The sequence below is a fragment of the Trichosurus vulpecula genome, chromosome 6 (genome assembly GCF_011100635.1).
Source record: "Trichosurus vulpecula isolate mTriVul1 chromosome 6, mTriVul1.pri, whole genome shotgun sequence".
In the NCBI taxonomy this organism is placed as follows: domain Eukaryota; kingdom Metazoa; phylum Chordata; class Mammalia; order Diprotodontia; family Phalangeridae; genus Trichosurus; species Trichosurus vulpecula.
Window position 1 is genome coordinate 98,590,462 of NC_050578.1, and position 20,694 is coordinate 98,611,155.

The window sequence follows — 20,694 nt, forward strand, 5'->3', positions numbered from 1 at the left end:
CTTCCTCAGGGCAGTTGGACAGGCTTAAGAGGAGCAGAGCCCTTGGCAAAGCAGGGCAGAGAACAGTAGATGGGAATAGAGGAGAGCATGCAGGTCAGAACTGAGGCAGTTAGTGAACAAGCATGATCATGCCCGGGGAAGAGAACAAATATTCCTCAAGTACCTACTATGTGCCAGTCATGGTGGTAAGCATTTTACAAATATTATCTCGTTTGATCCTCACAACAACCCTAGGACACATGGGCTCTTCTTATCTTCATTCTGAAATTGAGAAAACAGAAATAGACAGAGGTTAAATGACTTGCCCAGAGTCACACAGCTAGGAAGTGTCTGAGGCCAAATTTGAACTCAGGCCTTCTCATCCCTGGGTCTAGCACTCTATCCACTGCACCACCTAGTTCTCTGTAGCATGGACAAGATTCACATAAGGTAAAAAAAATATGAATAGATTAGAATCTGCACTAATGAAAGAGAAATCCATTTCCATGAGACTATGAATTTTCTGGAGTATTGAAGTCATCATAATAACAAACATTTTTATTATACTTTTTATTATTTTATACTATTTTATCATGCTTTATAGCTGTCATCTCATTTGATTCTCATAATAACCCCAATGAGGTAGGTAGTGCAAGTATTATTGTATTTACAGATGAGTAAACTGAGACTCAGAGATGTAAAGAAATTTAACAAAATTTGTACATCCAGTAAGTGGCCAACACCAGATCTGGCTCCAAAGAGAGTGCCATTTTCCTGTCCTATGAGTCCTCTTCTTTGGTCACCAATAATGTTGTGGCTTAGTTCACAAAGCTAATATCAAAGCACAGATTTGGCGAAGATTTGCAGGATTCTTGAAATGCTGCTCACTCAGCTGGATAATTTGGGTCTCGAGGTTGGGGTTTATGCTAACCAAATATGTGGGGGAATTGTTAAACATCCATTGACTCAGTTGTGTAGTAGAGACACTAGTAGTTCCAGTTCTAATCCTCCAAACGAAAAAGCGTGGGCATTTTCTCCCCTTTTCCCATTTGTTTTACAAAATCAACTTCTGGGTGGCATTCAATTCTGTTCCAGGAATGTGTGCACTTCCCAGCTCAGCCCAACCCACCTCACCCACTCCCAGTGCTGGCCTAGGAAGTGAATGTCACCATTGCAACAACTTATCGGAAGCAAACAAGCTTGGAAAAGTTAAGCAACTGTTTCTGGGGCACCAAACTGACAGGAGGAGAAGGGGATGCAGGTTGTCTCTTGACCCTGTAAACATGACAAAGTTAATCATTAACTTAAACTCCTGGGGGCACTTAAATGGGAAGAAGAAAGCAGTGTAAGCCATCCTTCCAACAGAAGTTCTTTGCTATTCATTCCCACCCCTGAGAAGATGCTCCCAGGGAGGATCTTCTGCCTGGTCCTGTGTGTAGTGGGCACTGCTTGGGTATGGTTCTTTTGATTTATTTTCTCCTTTATTTCTATCCTCTTTTGGCTTAGCCCACAAAGACTCCATCAGGGACCTGCAGTTATTATGAGACTGGCCTGCAAACCTGAAATCATTACTATTTATCAGCTTCATAAGTTTTCCTGCTTCTGGCCAGTTAGAAACTTGGTGTTTCATGGCTGGAGGCACTTGGAACTGCCAGAACACAGTTCCCTGCATAAGCCTGGCATGTTCCTGGACAAAGGACTGGAGGAAGGACTGTAATGGTTCACAAGAGATGAATAGAAGTGGGAGGGGGAGTGGAGGGAAGGCTTTGACATTCTAGTCTGGTCCAGAGCGACCAAGTCTTGCAAGGATATTAGAAAAGCCAGGAAATCTCTGCCATGAGTAACACCATAATGCTTAGGTTCAGTAATTACAGGTGAGAATATTGGCTTTCTCAGGTTTTAATGTTTAACCTCCTACTTTTTGTTACTTTGACAAGAAATGTTGTTTTTATAATATTTTTTTGTAGAAATTTTTCATTGCCCCTTTTAAGGGAAATGAGTAATCTGTAAAAATACATGTATTGTAGAAAGATGGTATAGCCTCTTTGAGAATGACTTAGCATCATGAGAGGCCTAGGTTTAAGACCTGATAAAAACTTTCTAGTTACATGACATGGGACAAGTTTATTTAATTTCTCTGAGTCTCAATTTCATCATTTGTAAAAGAGGGGGAGACTGGGTCTGCCATATCCCCGGGTGACTCCCTTGAGAATCAGCTTCCATTATCAAATTAGGTCTATATGTTCTTGATAATTTATAGCCTTAGAGACTTGCCTAGAGCACCAAAAGGTGAATACCTGGGGTCACAAAGGACTTGAATCAGTTCTTCCTGACTCTCTATCCACCACAGAGTGCTATTCCTCATTCATAAAAATGAAGATTATAATGCTAATGCTACTGGCTTGTAGTGAGGACTGAGGTTTGCAAACCTTAAAGTGCCAGATAAATGTAAATTATTATTTAGTCAGGAGCATGGGGAGTTGGTAAGATAGATAATGGTGTTTCAGAAGTATTGATTGTCTTGTGAACTGACTACACTTTCCGAAAATTGTTAACCTTTTTCTCCAGGAAATCGTCTAAATGAAGAAAAGCTTCATGTGGCAATGTTTCCAAAGTCTCTCTCTCTCTTTTTTAAGTTTCTCTTTTTTTAAAAAAAAAAAGATATTAAGTGTTTATTGATGAGGCAATTCCTCGTTTATCCGAAGTCTGGTTTCTAGTGTCTCTCTGTGGTAGACAAATTCACTGCTTCTCTTTAAGTGGTTGGAAACATCAGCTCTGGAGAAAGAACAGGGAGATCAGATGCACTTAATTGAGTCAGGTTTTGCTACTCAGTAGCTGGCTATAGTAGATGCAATGGTGGATCAAGTTGAAATTATTAGCTAAAATGAGACTTTTATCAGTGGGAACTGAATATTGGATATGCTGTCAGTTATACACTAGTATTGTGAATCTCTCTCTCTCTCTCTCTCTATTTTCCAATTTTCCCCCAAGGAGGGAGGGTTCCATGAAGTGATGGTATTTTGGGAATGGGAAATGAAAGCATGGTATTTTTTTAAGGCATTTAAAAACTTTTTTAAAAAAAGTTATAAATAGAATGAGGCTTTGGATAATGTATGGATTTCAATTATCCTTGCTTGCTTGCTAGGTGCCTCATTACTACAGATAATCAAGATTTGGCTTTGTTGTCTTTGGATAACTTCAATTTGATGAGTGGATTTTAGCGCTTCTCTGTTACTATTGTATACAACAGACAAAAATAAATTCATCACGGCTTTCATCCCTTAAAAAGCTCTAGGGAGTTGCCACCAGTTATAGGAATCAGTCTTTCTCCTGGGCATATTAAAACATTCCCAGCAAAGTCTTCAAAAATTGAGTCTTAAAATAGAAATGGTGAAGCCCCACACTTAGCTGTGACTTTTCAAAACGGAAAATCACCATGTGAGAATTTTTCCTATCATGTTTTGAATCTAGGATCACAAATGGTATTTGTGGATTTGCGTTTAGAATTGAGTCACCCAAAATAAAGTCCCATGGACTGGCTAGCTTTTTATCCAGCTTTCACCATTCCATAACAGAAAAGCTCAAATGAACAGAAATGTAGAAAGATGATTTTGGAATCTGAATGTCATGATAATCACATCTATGTCTCTGGCATGGACCATATATGGACCAAGCTATAAATTCATCTCTAAAGCTTAGTGGCCTTGTGACTATGAGTAAGTCATTTGACCTCTCTGAGGTCATATGTACCTCATCTGTAAAATCAAGATAGTAATACTTTTAGTATTTACCTCACAAAGTTGTAGTGAGGTTCAAATGAGATAATGTGTATAAAGTGATTTGTAAACTTTATAGCTCTTTATAAATGCCTTCATTAATGTGGTCTGGTCATTAGAGGAGACTTTCTGGAAGAAGTGGGATTTGAAGGATGGATAGGATTCGTATAAGTCAGGAGGAAGGGATGTTCCAACTGGAAGTGGAGTGGGTCACAGGGGTGGGGTGAACAAATACTTTGAAGTAAGAATAAGCATGGTGTTGGAGGAAAGCAAAGAGGCTGATCTGTCTGAAGTGAAGGATGGGTCCTGCTGTCTAAGAACTTGTGGGACTATAGGTTAATGAGGCTGCTGGTACCTGGGTTTTATTTCTGAACTGGATGGTGACTTTGGCAGAAGGTTTGGAAGGGCTTGAGCCACTCACCAGACTATCACTAGGATACTTCTGTAACCCAACTCCCAGCTAAGTTGGAAAATGTGTTGAGATGCAGGCTTTCCCTTCTGCCTTCCAATGTCATCTTTATGTGTCTCAAATCAGTCCACGGGACAGTATGGAACCATTCAAGTTGTCTCAAAGTAGGAATGAAGACTGTCTCTCCTCTTCAAAGCTTTGGCACCAATTCCATCCTCACATAGTCACAAAGGGTGGCAACACCATTCTCCCCATCGATTAAAAACCCATGTTCTGCAAGCAGCATGCCACCAAGGTCACACCCTATCCCTAATTATTAATGCACATGGGAAGGTCCAGCTCAATTTGTCACCATCCCAAGCATTTTGCTGTTATAACAATAACTAGGATTTATTTTGTGCTTTGAGGTTTGCAAAACACTTTAGAAATATTATTTTATTCTTCCAACAGTCTTGGTAGTTCTGTTCCTATTATCTCTACTTTAGAGATGAGGAAAGTGGGGCAGACAGAGGTTCTATTACTTGCTCAGGATCACGCAGCCGGTAAGCTTCTGGGGCATGATTTGAACTCACATCTTCCTACTTCCAGATGCAGCACTTTATGCACTGCACCAGCCAGCTCCCTGGCCTCAGAAAATGGTTTGGAGCTGTTTCCAGATTATATCTACTATCTATATCTCTTGTTTGCAAATCCACTCTAATGTTGCTTTCCTTTGCCTTTTGATTTTCTACAGGCAACCAAAGATGAAGGAAGCTTCCTAGCTGAAGGAGGAGGCGTTCGGGGCCCCAGAATTGTGGAACATGCCGCATCCGCCTGCAAAGAATCTGACTGGCCCTTCTGTTCCGATGAAGATTGGGTAAGGCAGCCCTTCTTTCAATAATTAATTGCTAAAGGAGATTGCAACCCCCTCTACCACTTGGCATATGGTTGGCTGTGGCCAAAAAATTCCTCAACCTACGGCCAACCCAGTGATGATCCTACCCAATTTTAGGCTAGTTCTTGAATGGCCAAACTTCATCAGCAGACCATACCTGGCACCTTCCAGCTTTATAGAACCTTACCTAACTTGCACTCTGCTAGCCTAGTGATAAAGAGGCCACAGTCACCCTTGAACCATAATGAGGCAACAGAGGCAACATGAGGGACTTCAATGAAAGGGCAAAACAAGGGAGAAGGGAAAAGCAGTCTAATACCTGCACCTAAACTTTACTAAGCCAAAGTTTTGAGTGCATATCAGCAAACTTTTGTTACAATCCACTAATTAGTGAGTGGTTCCTGGTTAGGAAGAGCCAAATGGAAAGGAGACAAGCCCTGAGCATAGTAAGACAACCTCTCACTGTAAGAATATCTACTTATCTACTCCTGGGAACTACTAGCCAAAGGCATTTTGGTTTCAACTAAACATGAGCTGCAGTATTGTAGCAAATACTGGATATCTAAATTCTAGGTGTTACCTAGAAATGACCTAAATGGTCTTTAGATTAGAAATTCTTTTTTTTGTTTGTTTTTAGCAGGGCGGTTGGGGTTAAGTGACTTGCCCAAGGTCACATAGCTAGTACATGTGTCAAGTGCCTGAGGCCAGATTTGAACTCAGGTCCTCCTGGCTCCAGGGCCAGTGCTCTACTCACTCATCTACCCAAGATTAGAAATTCTTAACCTTGAGTCTGTAAACTTGTTTAAAAATGTTTTAATAATTATATTTCAACATAATTGATTTCATTTGTCATCTTGTGTATTTTACTTTATGCATTTAAAAACAGTTATTCTGAGAAGGGGTCCATAGATGTCACTAGACTGCAGAAAGAGTCCATGACACAAAGTGAAGTTAAGAACTGAACTCAATGATATCTAGGCAGAACCTAGATGTTATCTTTGGCCTTAAAGTTGAGGGGACCCTGGATTTTGTCTTATAATTGTGTATGTCCCCTTCCAATGTTTCCAAGTGCACAAACCAATGCTGTGAACCATTTCTAAATCAAGAAAATACCAGATGGGTGGGGGGAGAGAAGCAATGGGTGGTATGGCTCCTGAAAAGGTAATTTATAACAATAAAAAAGAAATGAGGATTTTCTTTCTAACTCCACTGATTGTCATTTGGGAAATTTTCATCTTAGTCATCCTCAACATGCTTCTTTCTTTAACACCAAATAATTCCTTAAAAACAATTCTGTTCCCCCTGCCCCTTTTTAGACATATAAGTGCCCTTCTGGCTGCAGGATGAAGGGTCTGATCGACGAGACCAATGAAGATTTCGATAATAGAATCACCAAGATCAAAAATTTGTTGACTGATTATCAGAGAAACAATAAAGATTCTAACTCAGTGACCAGGAACATCATGGAGATAATAAGAGGGGACACAGCCAGCGACTACAGTGAGTATTTGATACTTAGATTTGGTAGCAACTAATACTTTCCATGCAGGAGATATTATCTTGGATTTCTACATTCCATTTATTCTTTTAAAAAAATTGGTGCATTGACAGATACAATCTCATGTACCCACTCCCCCAACACTATTCCTATGATGTAAGGTAGGATTTGCTGCTGCTGTCTTTATCCCACAGAGAAACTGAGGCACATCCATAGTTGTGATTTACTTATGGGTGACATTGCAAGTCACATGTTAGAGTGAGGATTACAGTTTATATATATGATCTTCCCACTGGATTGTACTAAAAAAAAATCTCATATCTATTTTTTAATCAAATTTGTGATTTCGTTGATGTCAGGAACTACCAATAAGGAAACTCCTAATGATTGATTGGTCAACATCTAATCACTAGCCTAGCGAGAATTTCCAGGAGATACCAAAAACTAAAATAATATACCCAGTATCACACAAATAATATACATTAGAGGAAGGAATAAGCATTTATTAAGTACCTATTATATGCTAGGCAAGAAGCTAAATACTTCACAAAAATTATCTCATTTGCTCTTCACAACAATCTTGGGAGTGCTCTTCTCCCCACTTTATGACTGTGGAAACTAAGGCAGACAAAGGTTAAGTGACTCGCTCAGAGTCACAGAGCTAGGAGGTGTCTCAGGCTGTATTTGAACTCAAGTCTTCTTGACTGTAGGTCCAGTGCTCCATCCACTGCACCACTGAGTTTCTTATGGCTAGGTAGAATTTAAATCTGGGTCATTCTGATTCTCAGGATATTCCCCCTATCCACTATACCATGTTGCCTCTGGTTTTTTTGTAATTATCATTTAAAATACATATGGAAACTGTGATTTTTTTTTCTGGCAAGACTAGTAATTTCATTGGACTGGGAACACACTTACATAATGCAAGCAGGTCACTCAGTTGTAGCTTTGAGTTGTGTAGAGAAGAAAGGCTTTAATGTATGGTCTTTGAAAGCTATTGTGCCCAATGGCCAACATGGTAGAAGTTCCTCTCCAAACTTAGCAAGGCTTGTCTTCAGATAACAAACAATGTATCATCTGGCCTATACTTTCTACCTCTGTAAATAGAACCTGGCAGGTCTAGAGCTCTCCCAAGCAGCCATTGAGTGCCTTGGGTTATGTCCACATCATGATCAGAAACAGGAGAATTCCAGTGGAATTTAAGCCATGATACATTCCAAAAGTCGTATGACTAAATGGTACAGTTCTACAAGTTAAGTATACAGGGCAGATTTCAATTAAATATCTACGTGCTTTTTTTTTAAAATGTGGAATGTAGTCCTTTTGACTTTGGCTGTTCTAATCAAGCCACTTGACAGTTGCTATATGGCTCATGTCTCCTATTTCAGATAGGGATGATGCATTAAGCCAAGTGTCAGAAAATCTGAGGAAAAGAATTGAAACCTTGAAGCGCAAAGTGACTGAACAAGTGCAAAATATCGTTTCTCTGCAGAACAATATCCGCAATCAGCTAGTGGATATGAAGCGACTCGAGGTAGGTGGCTCATGAGCCTGGTTCCCCTGTTTCCAAATACCAGGTATGGAAGAATGAGAAACAATCATCTCCTAGTCTCTGAAATCTTTCCAGACAGTTAACTTTTATGAGATGTTGCTTGATTTTTGTTTCCTATGGACTTAGATAGAACCTCAGTCTCTAGTCAGAATAGTTAAAATAGACCCTAATTCATATTACCTTCCTGGCTAGCCTTAAGGGGGTCACTGAAAAGTTCTAGTTCCTCAATGGGTCATGAAGTCATAAGATTTTTTTATTTGGAAAAGAATCTAGAAACCTTCTAATCCCTACTGCCTCATTTTACAAATGAGGAAACAGAGCCAGAGAAGTTAAATAACTTCCTCTAGGTCACATGGGTAGTAAGTGACAGAGAACCAGGATTTGTATCCAGGTCTTTTGACTCTAAATGCCATACTTTCCACTAAACCACAAGATCACAAGATTTTGAGCTCAAAGGACCCTGGAAATGATCTAATCTAACCCCCTCACTTTATAAATGAAGCAGCTGAGGCTAAGGTGGGTTAATGACTTGCCCAAGGTCACACAGACAGTGACAGAGGTAAAATTTGAACCCAATGCTTCTGTCTCCATGTGTTGAATTTTTTTTATTATCTCATATTGCCAGAAAACTCTAACTCTTCTATTAAGAATTCTTTACTAGATGGAAATGTTAAGATATTTTCATTATGTCATACTACTAGAAAATCTTAACTCTTCTAAGATCTTCCATTAGATGGAAAATGGAGAGTATTGGCTGACATGTCCATGAGTCAAGGAATCGAACAGCATCACGTGAAAACTAGTAAATAATCAGGGCCTCAGCCATCATAGCTCATGACTGTCACCTTCTATCTTTATTCTTTCCTTTCTCCTTCTCTCTAGGTGGACATTGATATCAAGATCCGATCCTGCAAAGGGTCGTGCAGTAGGTCTTTAGCACGTGAACTCAACATAAAGACCTATGAAGAGGAACAGAAACAACTTGAGCAGGTGGCAGCCATCAACTTATACCCTACCAGAGAGGTCCAGTACTTGCCCAACTTGAAAACACAGATTGCAAAAGATCTGATTCCCGAGAGATTCAAAAGCCAGCTTCAGGAAGCTTCACCGGAGTGGAAAGCATTAATGGAAATGAAACAGATGGAAATGGTGTTGGAGATACCAGGTAGAGATAGGAATTCCCCAGCAGGTTCCTCACCTTCTGGAACAGGCTCAGAGCCTGGAAGCACCAGACCTGGAAACTATAGACCGGAAAGTCCTGGGAGTGGAATTTCTGGAACCCAGAATACTGGAAGCACTGGATCATGGCACAGAGAGACGTCTGGATCTGAGAACTTCAGGCCTGACAGCTCAGGGCATGGGAGCTACAGACCTGGGAACTTTGGACCTGACAGCTCAGGGCATGGGAGCTATGGACCTGGGAGCGTCAGGCCTGACAGCTCAGGGCATGGGAGCTATGGACCTGGGAGCGTCAGGCCTGACAGCTCAGGGCGTGGGAGCTATGGATCTGGGGGCTTCGGGACTGACAGCTCAGGGCATGGGAGCTCTAGGCCTGCAAACCCAGATTGGGGTGATCATGATTGGAGTAGATATGAAGAGTCATCATCAGTGGGTGAGAGCTCAACTAGAGGTGGAGGTTTCCAGACCGGCAAACTTATTTCTGGAGGAGATAAAGAGTTTGTAGTGAGTAAAGAGAAGGCTACATCTGGTAGCACCACCACCACACGCCGTGCATGTTCCAAAACTGTCACCAAGACCATTGCGCATTCTGATGGCAGAAAGGAAGTGACCAAAGAAGTGGTCAACTCAGAGGATGGTGCTGATTGCGGTGATATACCAGATTTTAATTTTGAACATCCTGACAGCAGCTCATTTTCTTTCCCTAGCCGAGGTAGCCTAGATGAATTCCTTCGTTTACATCCTGAAGATGCTGAATTCTTCAGCACTGGATCAACTGGGAGCAGCCACCACAGTACGAGCAGCCGAGGGGATTCAAGCTATTCAGAGACATCTGTCAGTAAGGTCTCAGGATCACATCTAGATGATGGAGACACTGAGGACTCAAGGTTATTTGACTCTGGTAGTCACAGAACAGTAGTATCCAGTAGCAAGACTTACAAAGGAAGCAAGAGCTTGAAAATGGCGGACGAAGCTGATGTGAAGACCCACAGAGAGGAAAGCACATTCGCCCAAGCCCATAGTAGCAAAAGAACCCGCAGTACCCGAGGTACCCACAAATTCTTCTGAAACCCCATTTTAAGCTAGCCCTCTCAAATACTTCCAATGCTAGCCAGTTAGATACATCTAGCATTCAGAATGCAGAGTGGTGAGTGCCCCTTCCCATACCCTGCTCCCATTTCACTGATTAGTCTGTTGCATATGTCTCAGTTGACATTTAGAACATGTAGGATAATAGGTGAAGAAAGCTACGAAACTGTAATAATAAGTGATTTTTAAATATCACTGCTGATCCTATACCACTTACCATGATACTCAAATAAAGCTCTGGTTTTCTTCTGAGGAAAACCCTATGTGAAATGTCCTTTTTTCGGTGTAGGTTCTTACCCAATGTATATCCTGGGAAGCCGGGATCTGTTTTAATTCTATCTGGGCCTGGGCCTGACTTTAGAGACTTGACTGAGCATAACTTCTGCCAACCAGCTCAAATTTTCTTTTTAGACTGTGATGATGTCCTGAAAATACACCCTTCAGGTGCCCCAAGTGGTCTTTTCAGTATCAAGCCAGCAGGATCCAGTAAGTTTGTTTCTGTTTACTGTGACCAAGAGACCAGTTTGGGAGGATGGCTTTTGATCCAGCAGAGAAGTGATGGATCATTGAATTTTAACCGGACATGGCAAGACTACAAGAGAGGTTTCGGCAAGGTCAATGCCAAAGGAGAAGGAGAATTCTGGCTAGGTAATGAATATCTCCACTTGCTCACTCAGAGGGAATCTGTCCTCCGGGTAGAACTAGAAGACTGGGATGGGAATGAAGTATATGCTGAGTATAATGTCCATGTCGGCTCTGAAGCAGAAGGGTATGTCCTACGGATTTCCTCCTATGAGGGAACTGCTGGGGATGCCCTGATTGAAGGTTCTGTGGAAGAAGGGACTGAGTACACATCTCATGCCAACATGAAATTCAGTACCTTCGATCAAGACAACGATCAGTGGGAGGAGAACTGTGCTGAAATGTATGGAGGTGGCTGGTGGTACAACAACTGTCAGGGGGCCAATCTAAATGGTATTTACTACCCTGGGGGGTCTTATGACCCAAGAGACAACAGTCCTTATGAGATTGAGAATGGAGTGGTCTGGATCCCCTTCAGAGGTTCTGACTATTCCCTCAGGACGGTTCGCATGAAAATCAGGCCTCTAGAGACCCAGTGACCAGAATAGGAGGAAAAAAAAAGACTGTTTTGTTGGTTTGTGTTGTAGAGTTGTAAAAGAAGGCAGAAGGAAGGAGGAGTTAGGGGGTATAGGTCTTTACGAGTCTCAACAAACCCCAGGTGCTATTTGATTTCCCTTTGTACTGTAGCTAAATGCAACCGAGATATATTTGTACTTCTAAAAATAAAGTTCTATGATTTTTTCATCTCTACAATAACTTTCAGAATTTCTTTTTCTTTTTTTTTAAATTTGATCCTAAAAGCTACAAAGCAATTCCCTCCCCTGCCCTTCACTCCCGCCCAAGACATAATGTTAGTCATCTCTTACAGAAAAAGTTAGAGAGAATGATGATGGTGATGATGATGATGATAGCTAGCAGTTACATAGCATTTTAAGATTTACAAAGTGCTTTACACATTTTATCTTTACAACAGCCCTGGGAAGTAGGTGCTATTATTATCCACATTTTACAGATGAAGAAAATGAGGCCAAGTGAGGCTGTGGCTTCCAGAGCAATGGGGGACCCTGGCCTTTTTAGGCTAAGGCCTTTTAAGTGATTTCCCCAGGATAACAAAGCCAGTAAGTGTCAGGTCTCAGGTTTTCCTGGCTTTAAGGCCCAGAACTATCCATTACTTTGATCTATGGTACAAGAGCTCTTTTGTTTGGTCAACCTCTCTCTTCCTCCCCATATCTGGGACTAGAAGTAAGCAAAGCAGGCAGCTGTTAGGGGAAAAGAGAGCAGGGCTGAATGTATATTAGGAGACATTTTTAAATATTAGGGATAGAGACTGGACCTCTTATTTCACTGATGGACAGATAGGCACAGTGAGTAGAATGTTGGATATGGAGTTTAGAAGACTTGAATCTGATTCTACTGCAGACACACACTAGCTGTGTGGCCCTAGATAAGCAACCTCCCAGGGTTGTCATGAGAATTCAATAATAAAACATATGTAAAGCACTTTGCAAACCTTGAAGAACTATATAGATGCTTGCTATAATATGGGGACAGCAGCTACGGGCTCAGTGGGTAAGAGTGCTGGGACTAGAGTCAGGAAGACTCATCTTCGTGAGTTCAAATGATGCCTCAGATGCTTACTAGCTATATGACCCTGGGCAAGTCACTTAACTGTTGGCTTGCATTTCCTCATCTGTAAAATAAGCTGGAGAAGGAAATAGCAAACCACTCCAGTGTCTTTGTCAAGAAAACCCCATATGGGGTCATGAAGAGTCAGACACAACTGAAGTGACCGAGCAATGACATTATACAGGGAACTTCCTCTACCAATACAGGTCAGCACATTCTCTAGCAGAATTAGAAAGCTTCCCAGAACACTTTAAGATTAAGAAATTTGATCATGGCCACGAATCCAGGATGTTTCAGAGGCAGGACTTAAATCTAGGTCTTCCTATCTCTAGGGCAAGCTCTTTCTCCATTATGCCATCTTTTTAATTTGACATTTAAAATAAATTCAACCATTTTAATGCCAGAAAATCTTGCTCTCCAGGGCATACGAGTATGTATTCAGTGGTAAGTCAAATTACACATGTTTTATAAGAATAGAGAGTCAGGAGTGAGTTCAGCTAGCATAATTTAAAGAGGTAGCTCTAGGTTCCAAATGACCACAGTTTTTATCAGCAACTATTTCCCAAATTCTGATGCATATTGTGTAAGGGCTCTGATGCAGATGAGTCACAATCCCAAACCAACACAGACACCCTGGAATACCCTCATTAACTACTACGAAGACATGAAAGGAGAAGGAACCAGGCCCAAAGGCTGGGTGGCCTTCTCCAACCTGTTCCTCCCAGCCTCATCCAGTTCCCCTGCATCCCTCTAAAAAACATGCTTTCTCATCACCACATAGAAAACAGCAGCCTCCTTCTTACCATCTAGATCTGATTTGAGAGAAGTGCATCTCAGGGCAGGTCTTTGTCTCCTGACGTCCTGTGCTATGGGGATATCCCTGGCAGAGCTGAAACAGGAGTCCTAGGGCCTCCAGTAAATTCAATTGTGGTGATGGTGATGGTAATGTGTGTGTGTGTGTGTGTGTGTGTGTGTATACAGGGAAGAGTTTGCCCTGGTATAATATGGTCTCATTGGAACCCAGAAAAAGATGTGTGTGTTGTCTGGTGACAGCTCAGAGGACAGATGACCCTGGTTGGATGTAGTAGATCTGGGCAATAGTTGAGAACAGTTGAGAACAGGGCAGGGAGATAGAGGGTAAGGAGTAGTTGTGTTGGAGAATAGGAAGTCCCTGGGGAGAGATCAGAAGGGGAGGGAGGCAATAGGCTGAGGAAGTATACTCTTCTCTGCTTCCCCCAGGATATTGGAGAAAGTCTCTCATCCCCTTTCTCATGAGGCACCACTTATACTCTTCTCTGCTTCCCCCAGGATATTGGAGAAAGTCTCTCATCCCCTTTCTCATGAGGCACCACTTATGTATGGTCTCTGGTTTCCACTCCTGCAGTGTTCCCTTCTTCATATGATGCTGGCAATGGGTCACTGTGGAAGTGTAAAGGTTTCACTGCATAATAACTAAGAGAGGGTGCAATTCTCAAACACAGAAAGAGGGAAAGAGGATTCGTGGAAGGAACATTTAAAAATCTTGCTTAAGGCCACAAATACCATGCCCTAGCATAGTCATTGTCAAGTAGGAGTTTCATTGACTAAACTGGAAAGATTCATATCCAAGGAAACATGCCATGGTTTAGTAGGTAGATCATAGAAGTGGAGAAAGATAGAGTAATTCTACCTTTATTTCTGACAAGCATTAAGTACCTACTGTGTGCCAGGGCCTCTGTTAGACACAAGAAATTTAAAGATAGATATGACACAGGTCCTCCCCAAAGGAGCCTGTACTCTTATGGGGTAGTAGGAAGGCAGAAAGTCAAAGACACAGATAACTACAACAAAAGTCAGCCACCTAGACAGAAAAGAGAGGTCCCGGCAAAGTGCTGCCAGGTATTTGAGGAGTGAGAACTCATTTTGAGGTGGGGTGCAGAGCTCAGTTCATGGTGGAGGGGTATCAAAGAAGGCTTCATAGACAACGCAAAAACTTCAAGAGATCATCTCACTTACCACTCTGTCTTCAGGCAGGCTCATTCCTGAATCATTATTGCAAGATGGGAATGTATTTTGTCAGTATTCCATGGAAGTATCTTGCACAGCTTTCTCCACAATGCATTCCTATATCTAATAACTCCCTTAGTCATAAAATTCTAATTCTTTTCTAACCCAGAAAAAATGTTCAAAAGGATTTAAACATTTTAAAATATTTTTTGTTGTTCAGTTGTTTCAGTCATGCCCGACGCTTTGTGACCCCATTTTAGGGTTTTCTTGGCAAAGATACTGGAATAGTTTGTCATTGCCTTCTCCAGCATGAGGAAACTGAGGCAAATAGGCTTAAGTGTCTTGTCTAGAGGTCACACAGCTAGTAAGTGTCTGGGGCTGGATTTAAACTCATGAAGATGAATCTTCCTGATTCCAAGCCCAGTGCTCTATCCACTGGGCCATCTAAATCAGAAAGTTTTATTGCTTTGTTGATATGTTTTGGATTTCATCACTTTCATTACAAGACAACTAGCAATGAATAAAAGGACCTACCTGGAGTCAGAAAGACCCGAGCATATATCCAACCACAGACAATTGCTATCTATGTGATGCTGGACAATTCACTTAACTTACATCTGCCTCAGTTTCTGCATCTGTAAAATATAGATAATAATGTTACCTGCCTCGTAGGGTTACTGTGAGGATTCAATGAGATAATATATGTAAAGAACTCTGCAAACCTCAAAGCAAGCTGTTAGTGTGATCATTCTCAAGTAAAGCCATCTCTTCTACATCCCAAGGAACAAGGAAGAAAAAAGATGAAAAACAACATGTAAAATAACATAAAGTAATATTAAAAATGTTGCTTATTCCCTGTGATATCCTACACTCTTAGTCCACACCCTCCACATAGAAAGGAGGGAGATGCCTCTTTATATCTCTTCTTTGTTTTGTCATTAGAATTTCAGAGTATTTAGTTGGAATGTTTACACTGCTATAGTCATTTTGTGTATAGTTTTCCTAGTTCTGTCTACTTCAGTTTGCATCAGCCAATATGTGTTCCCATGCTTCTCTATGTTTTTCGTATTCATCATTTCTTACAACACAATAACATTTCATTCAGAAATTGATAGATATCTACTTTGTTTCCAGCTCTTTGCTACTACAAAAATCATGCTGTAAATAGTTTGGTTTATGTGGAGCTTTTCTTTTGGCCATCCATTTCTTTAAAATAAATACTTAGAGTGGAATCTGTTGGTCAAAAGGTATGAACATTTTAGCAATTTTCTTTTTATTCATGGGATTTTTTTTAAGGGGTGGGAGGAGGAGGTGGATTGGTATTTTTCCCCCACAATTAAAAGCCTCATTTTCCCCCGCATAAATGACATCTTATTTCTAGCAACTAGCAGAGATCTTTACCCAACACTAATCATTTCTAAGAATAAAAATTTGTAAGAAAATTAATAAGCTTTTATTCTAGGGAGCTTTTTTGAGACATGAAAAAGAAAATGGACAAGTGTTTTAGAGACATAGAATTATCACCTCTTTGAGGTAGATAATCACTCAAAGGAGTTCAACATTTATATCTCTAAACTCTTAAATCAATAAAACAGAGAAAGAACAGATCGATGAATTGGGTATATGATTAAAAAATCTAGAAAAAGAACAAATTAAAAATCCCCAATGAAGCACCACATTGGAAATTCTGAAAACCAAAGGTGAGATTAATAAAATTGAAAGAAAACTATTGAGCTAATAAGGAAAACTATTTGCTGGTTTTATGAAAAAGCCAATTGGCTAATTTGCTTTAAAAAAAGAGAAGAAAAACCAAATTACTAGTATCCAAAATGAAAACAGTGAATTCACCACTAATGAAGAGGAAATTAAAGCGATTATTAGGAGATATTTTGCCCAATTATATACTGATAGGTCTGACAATCTAAGTGAAATTGATGAACATTTACAAAAATATAACTTGCCCAGACTAATAGAAGAGGAAATAGAAAACTCAAACAATCCCATCTTAGAAAAATGAATTGAACAAGCCATCAATGAACTCCCTAAGAAAACATTCCCAGGGTCAGATGGGTTCACAAGTGAATTCTACCAAAAACCTAAAGAATAATTAATTATATAAACAACTAATTATGTGAACTACCTGGAAAAAATAGGTAGAGTCCTACCAAATTCCTTTTATGATACAAATATAATACTGATTCCTAAACCAGGAAGAGCTAAAGCAGAGAAAGAAAACTAAAGACCAATTTCCTTAATGAATATTGCTGCAGAATTTTAAATATATAAAATACTAGTAAAGATATTACAGCAATATATTACAAGGATCATACACTATGATATGATGGTTTTTATATCAGGCAGGGCTGGTTCACTATTAGGAAGATTATCACCATAATTGACCACATCAATAAAAAGACCAAGTGAAATCACATGATTATTTCAATAGATGCAGCAAAGGCTTTTGACAATATACAATAATCATTCCTATTAAAAACACCAGAGAGCAAAGGAATAGATAGAGCTTTCCTTAAAATGATAAGTAGTATCTATCTAAAACCATCAACAAGCATTACTTATAAGGAGGATAAGGTAGAAGCCTTCCCAATAAGATCAAGGGTAAAGCCAGGATGCCCATTAGCCCCACTATTTTTCAGTATAGTAATAGAAATGTTATCTATAGCAATTGGAGAAGAAAGAGAAATTGAAGAAATTAGAATAGGCAATGAGGAAACAAAACTATCACTCTACAGATGATATGAGGGTATACTTAGGAAATCCTAGAGAATCAACTAATAAACTACTTGAAATAATTAACAACTTTAGCAAAGTTGCAGGACATTAAATAAACCCACATAAATTATCAGCATTTCTATACATTACCAACACAGCCCAGCAATAAGAAATAGAAAGAGAAACTCCATTTAAAGTAACTATAGACAATATAAAATACTTAGGAGTCTACCTGCCAAGACAAACCCAGGAACTATATGAATACAATTACAAAATACTTTTCACACAAAGTCACATGTAAACAATTGGAAAAATATAAGTTACTTATAGATAGGCTGAGCCAATATAATAAAATGATAATTCTACCTAAATTATTTAATCATTGCCATATCAAACAAACTACCAAACTGCTTTTATAGAGCTAGAAAAAAATAATAACAAAATTTATCTGGAAAAACAAGTCAAGAATTTCAAGGGAATTAATGAAAAAAATGTGAAGAAAGGTAACCTAGCCATACCAGATCTCAAACTCTGTTTTAAAGTGGTAATCATCAAAACTATCTGGTACCGAGAAAAAAAGTAACACATCAGTGGAATAGATTATTTACATAAGATGCAGTAGTAAATGTAGTAACTTAGTGTTATATCAACCCAAAGACACCAACTGCTGGGATAAGAACTCATTATTCAACAAAAACTGCTGGGAAAACTGGAAAACAGTATGGCAGAAACTAGGTATAGTTCAACATCTTACATTGTATGCCAAGATAAGGTCAAAACAGATGCATGATTTAGACATAAAGGGTGGTACCATTAGCAAATTAGGAGAGCAAGAAATAATTTATCTGTCAGATCTATGAAGAAGAGAATAGTTTATGACCAAACAAGAGATAGAGAATATAGTGAAATATAAAATGGACAATTTTGATTATATTAAATTAAAAAGTTTTCCCACAAACAAAAGCAATGCAGCCAAGGTCAGAAGGAAAATAGAACGTTTGGAAACAATTTTATAGCAAATGTCTGATAAAGGCCTCATCTTTCAACTATACAGGGAACTGAATCAAATTCCTAAGAATACAAGTCATTCCCCAATTGATAAGTGGTCAAAGGATATGAATAGCCAGTTTTCAGATGAAGTAACCAAAGTTATCTATAGTCATATAAAAATGCAGGTTAGAGAAATGCAAATTAAAACTCTGAGATATCACCTCATACCTATCAGATTGGCTAATGTGACAAGAAATGAAAATGATAAATGTTGGAGAGGATGTGGTAAAATTAGGACACTAATCTCTGTTGGTGGAGTTGTGAATTGATCCAACCATTATGAAGAGCAATTTAAAACTATGCCCAAAGAACTATAAAATTGAGCTATAAAGCTTTGACCCAGCAATACCACTGCTATGTTTATATCCCAAAGAGGTTTAAAAAATGAAAAGGACCTCTTTGTACAAAAATATTTATAGCAGCTCCTTTTGTGATGGCAATGAATTGGAAATTGAGGGGATGCTCATAATTTGAGGAATGGTTGACCAAGGTGTGTATGGTTGTGATAGAATACCATTATGCTATAAGAAATGATGATCAAGATGCTTTCAGAAAAACCTGGACTTACATGAACTGATGCAAAGTGAAGCGAGCAGAACCAGGAGAACATTGTACAAAGTATCAGTGACATTGCACGACAATCACTTATGATAAGACTTAGCTCTTCTCAGCCATACAATGATTCAAGACAATCCCAAAGGACTCATGATGGAAGATGCTATTCACATCCAGAGAAAGAAGTATGGGGTCTGAATGCAGATCAAAACAAACTATTTTTCTCTTTTTCTCTGTTTCTTTTTTCAAAACATGATTAATATGGAAATATGTTTTACATGATTGCTCATATATAAGCTATATAAATTGTTTAATGTCTTAGAGATGAGGGAGGGAAGGGAGCAAGAAAATTTGGAAACCAAAATTTTAAGAAAAGAATGTTAAGAATTCTCTTTACATGTAATTGGAAAAAATAAAGTACTATTAAAAAAAGAATTCAGCTTAGTAAGCAACACAGGAAAATTGAATGAATAATAATAGCTAACATTTATATACCACTTAGACACTGTGCTAAGTGCTTTAAAATGTCATGCCATTTGATCCTCACAACAACCACAGGAGGTAGGCACTATTATTTCCCTATTTTACAGATGAGGAAATGGAGGCAAATGGAAGGTGTCTGAGACCAGACTTGAACTCAAGTCTTCCAGGCTCAGCGCTCTAATCACTGCACCACCTAGGTAGACAACCTTGGCTGTCCAGGCTATCATACACTGCTAGGTGGACAGCAGATTGAGGCAGTTAATAAGTAAACACCTCTTACCACTCCACACTCCCCTCCTTTGTTGCATCATTATCCACACCATGCCTGCTCACCATAGGTGAACCCCAAGGCTCTTGACTGGGAGGTTTTTCTTCTTTCTCTGCACTCTCACTTGGTAACCTCATCAGCTCCTATGGAAATAATTATCATCTCTATGCAGATAACTACCCGCTCTCCTCTCCCTCTCCCTCTCTCTCTCTCTCCCTCTCTCTCTCTCTCTCTCTCTCTCTCTGTCTCTCTCTCTCTGTCTTTCTCTCTGTCTCTGTCTCTGTCTCTTTGTCTTTGTCTCTCTCTCTCTCTCTGTCTCTGTCTCTCTCTCTCATATCTCTGTCTTTCTATCTTCTCACTTTCCCTTTCTTGCCCTCTCTTTCCTTCTCTCCCTCTCCTCTTTTTCCATCTTCTCACTTCTCCTTTCTCTCCATCTCCCTCCCTCCCCCTCTCTTTCTCTCTTTTCCCTTTATCTCTCTGTCTTTCCATCATCTCACTTCTCTTTTTCTCTTCCTCTCTCTTCTCTCTCTCTTTCCCCTTTAACTGTCTTTCCATTTCTCACCTCACTTTCCCTCTCTCTCCTCTTCTCTCCTTTTTTCTTTCCCTTCTTTTTCTCTCTTTCCATCTTCTTGCTTTCCTTCTTCTCCTTCTTTTCCTTCTTCTCCTCCTTCTCCTCTTCCTCCTCCTCTTCCTCCTCTTGCTCCTCCTCCTCCTCCTTCTTCTTCTCCTCCTCCTCCTCCTCTTCCTCCTCCTCCTCTTCCTCCTCCTTCTCTTCCTCCTCCTTCTTCTAATTTCTCTCTCTCTGTCTCTGTCTCTCTCTTTCTCTAGTCTCTCTTTTGTTCATGTTCCAAATCACTACCTATTGTATATTTTAAAATAGAGGTCACACAGGTGTCTCAAGCTCAATATATACAAAATAAAAGTTAGTAGTGTTTTCCCTAAAACCACCCCTCTTCTGAATATCCTGTTTCTGTCAAGGATGCCACAATAAGTAAACTCCACTGACTTCATATCACCTCAAAGATCAAATGCCAACTCCTCTACTTTACATTTCAAGC

General features: G+C 39.7%; 2 protein-coding genes across 2 annotated transcripts; both read left to right on the forward strand.

Annotated features, from left to right (window-relative positions):
- Window positions 1-1,314: 1,314 nt before the first annotated feature.
- FGA (fibrinogen alpha chain) lies at window positions 1,315-10,614 on the forward strand. The gene is made up of 5 exons (XM_036765571.1): window positions 1,315-1,432; window positions 4,898-5,020; window positions 6,355-6,538; window positions 7,925-8,070; window positions 8,971-10,614. Exons 1-5 carry the CDS (start codon window positions 1,379-1,381, stop codon window positions 10,333-10,335), a joined length of 1,872 nt encoding a protein of 623 aa, XP_036621466.1. The 5' UTR covers window positions 1,315-1,378; the 3' UTR covers window positions 10,336-10,614.
- LOC118855473 (fibrinogen alpha chain-like) lies at window positions 10,608-11,694 on the forward strand. The gene has a single exon (XM_036765572.1). The coding sequence runs from the start codon at window positions 10,626-10,628 to the stop codon at window positions 11,475-11,477; it is 852 nt and encodes a 283-aa protein (XP_036621467.1). The 5' UTR covers window positions 10,608-10,625; the 3' UTR covers window positions 11,478-11,694.
- The last annotated feature ends 9,000 nt before the right edge of the window (window positions 11,695-20,694 follow it).

Bases quoted from the DNA above. Each gene is read 5' to 3' on its own strand.
- FGA (XM_036765571.1), top strand. From the start codon at position 1,379: ATGCTCCCAGGGAGGATCTTCTGCCTGGTCCTGTGTGTAGTGGGCACT. The intron at 5,021-6,354 runs GTAAGGCAGCCC...GCCCCTTTTTAG, and splicing joins TCTGTTCCGATGAAGATTGG to ACATATAAGTGCCCTTCTGG. The intron at 8,071-8,970 runs GTAGGTGGCTCA...CCTTCTCTCTAG, and splicing joins TGGATATGAAGCGACTCGAG to GTGGACATTGATATCAAGAT.
- LOC118855473 (XM_036765572.1), top strand. From the start codon at position 10,626: ATGTCCTTTTTTCGGTGTAGGTTCTTACCCAATGTATATCCTGGGAAG.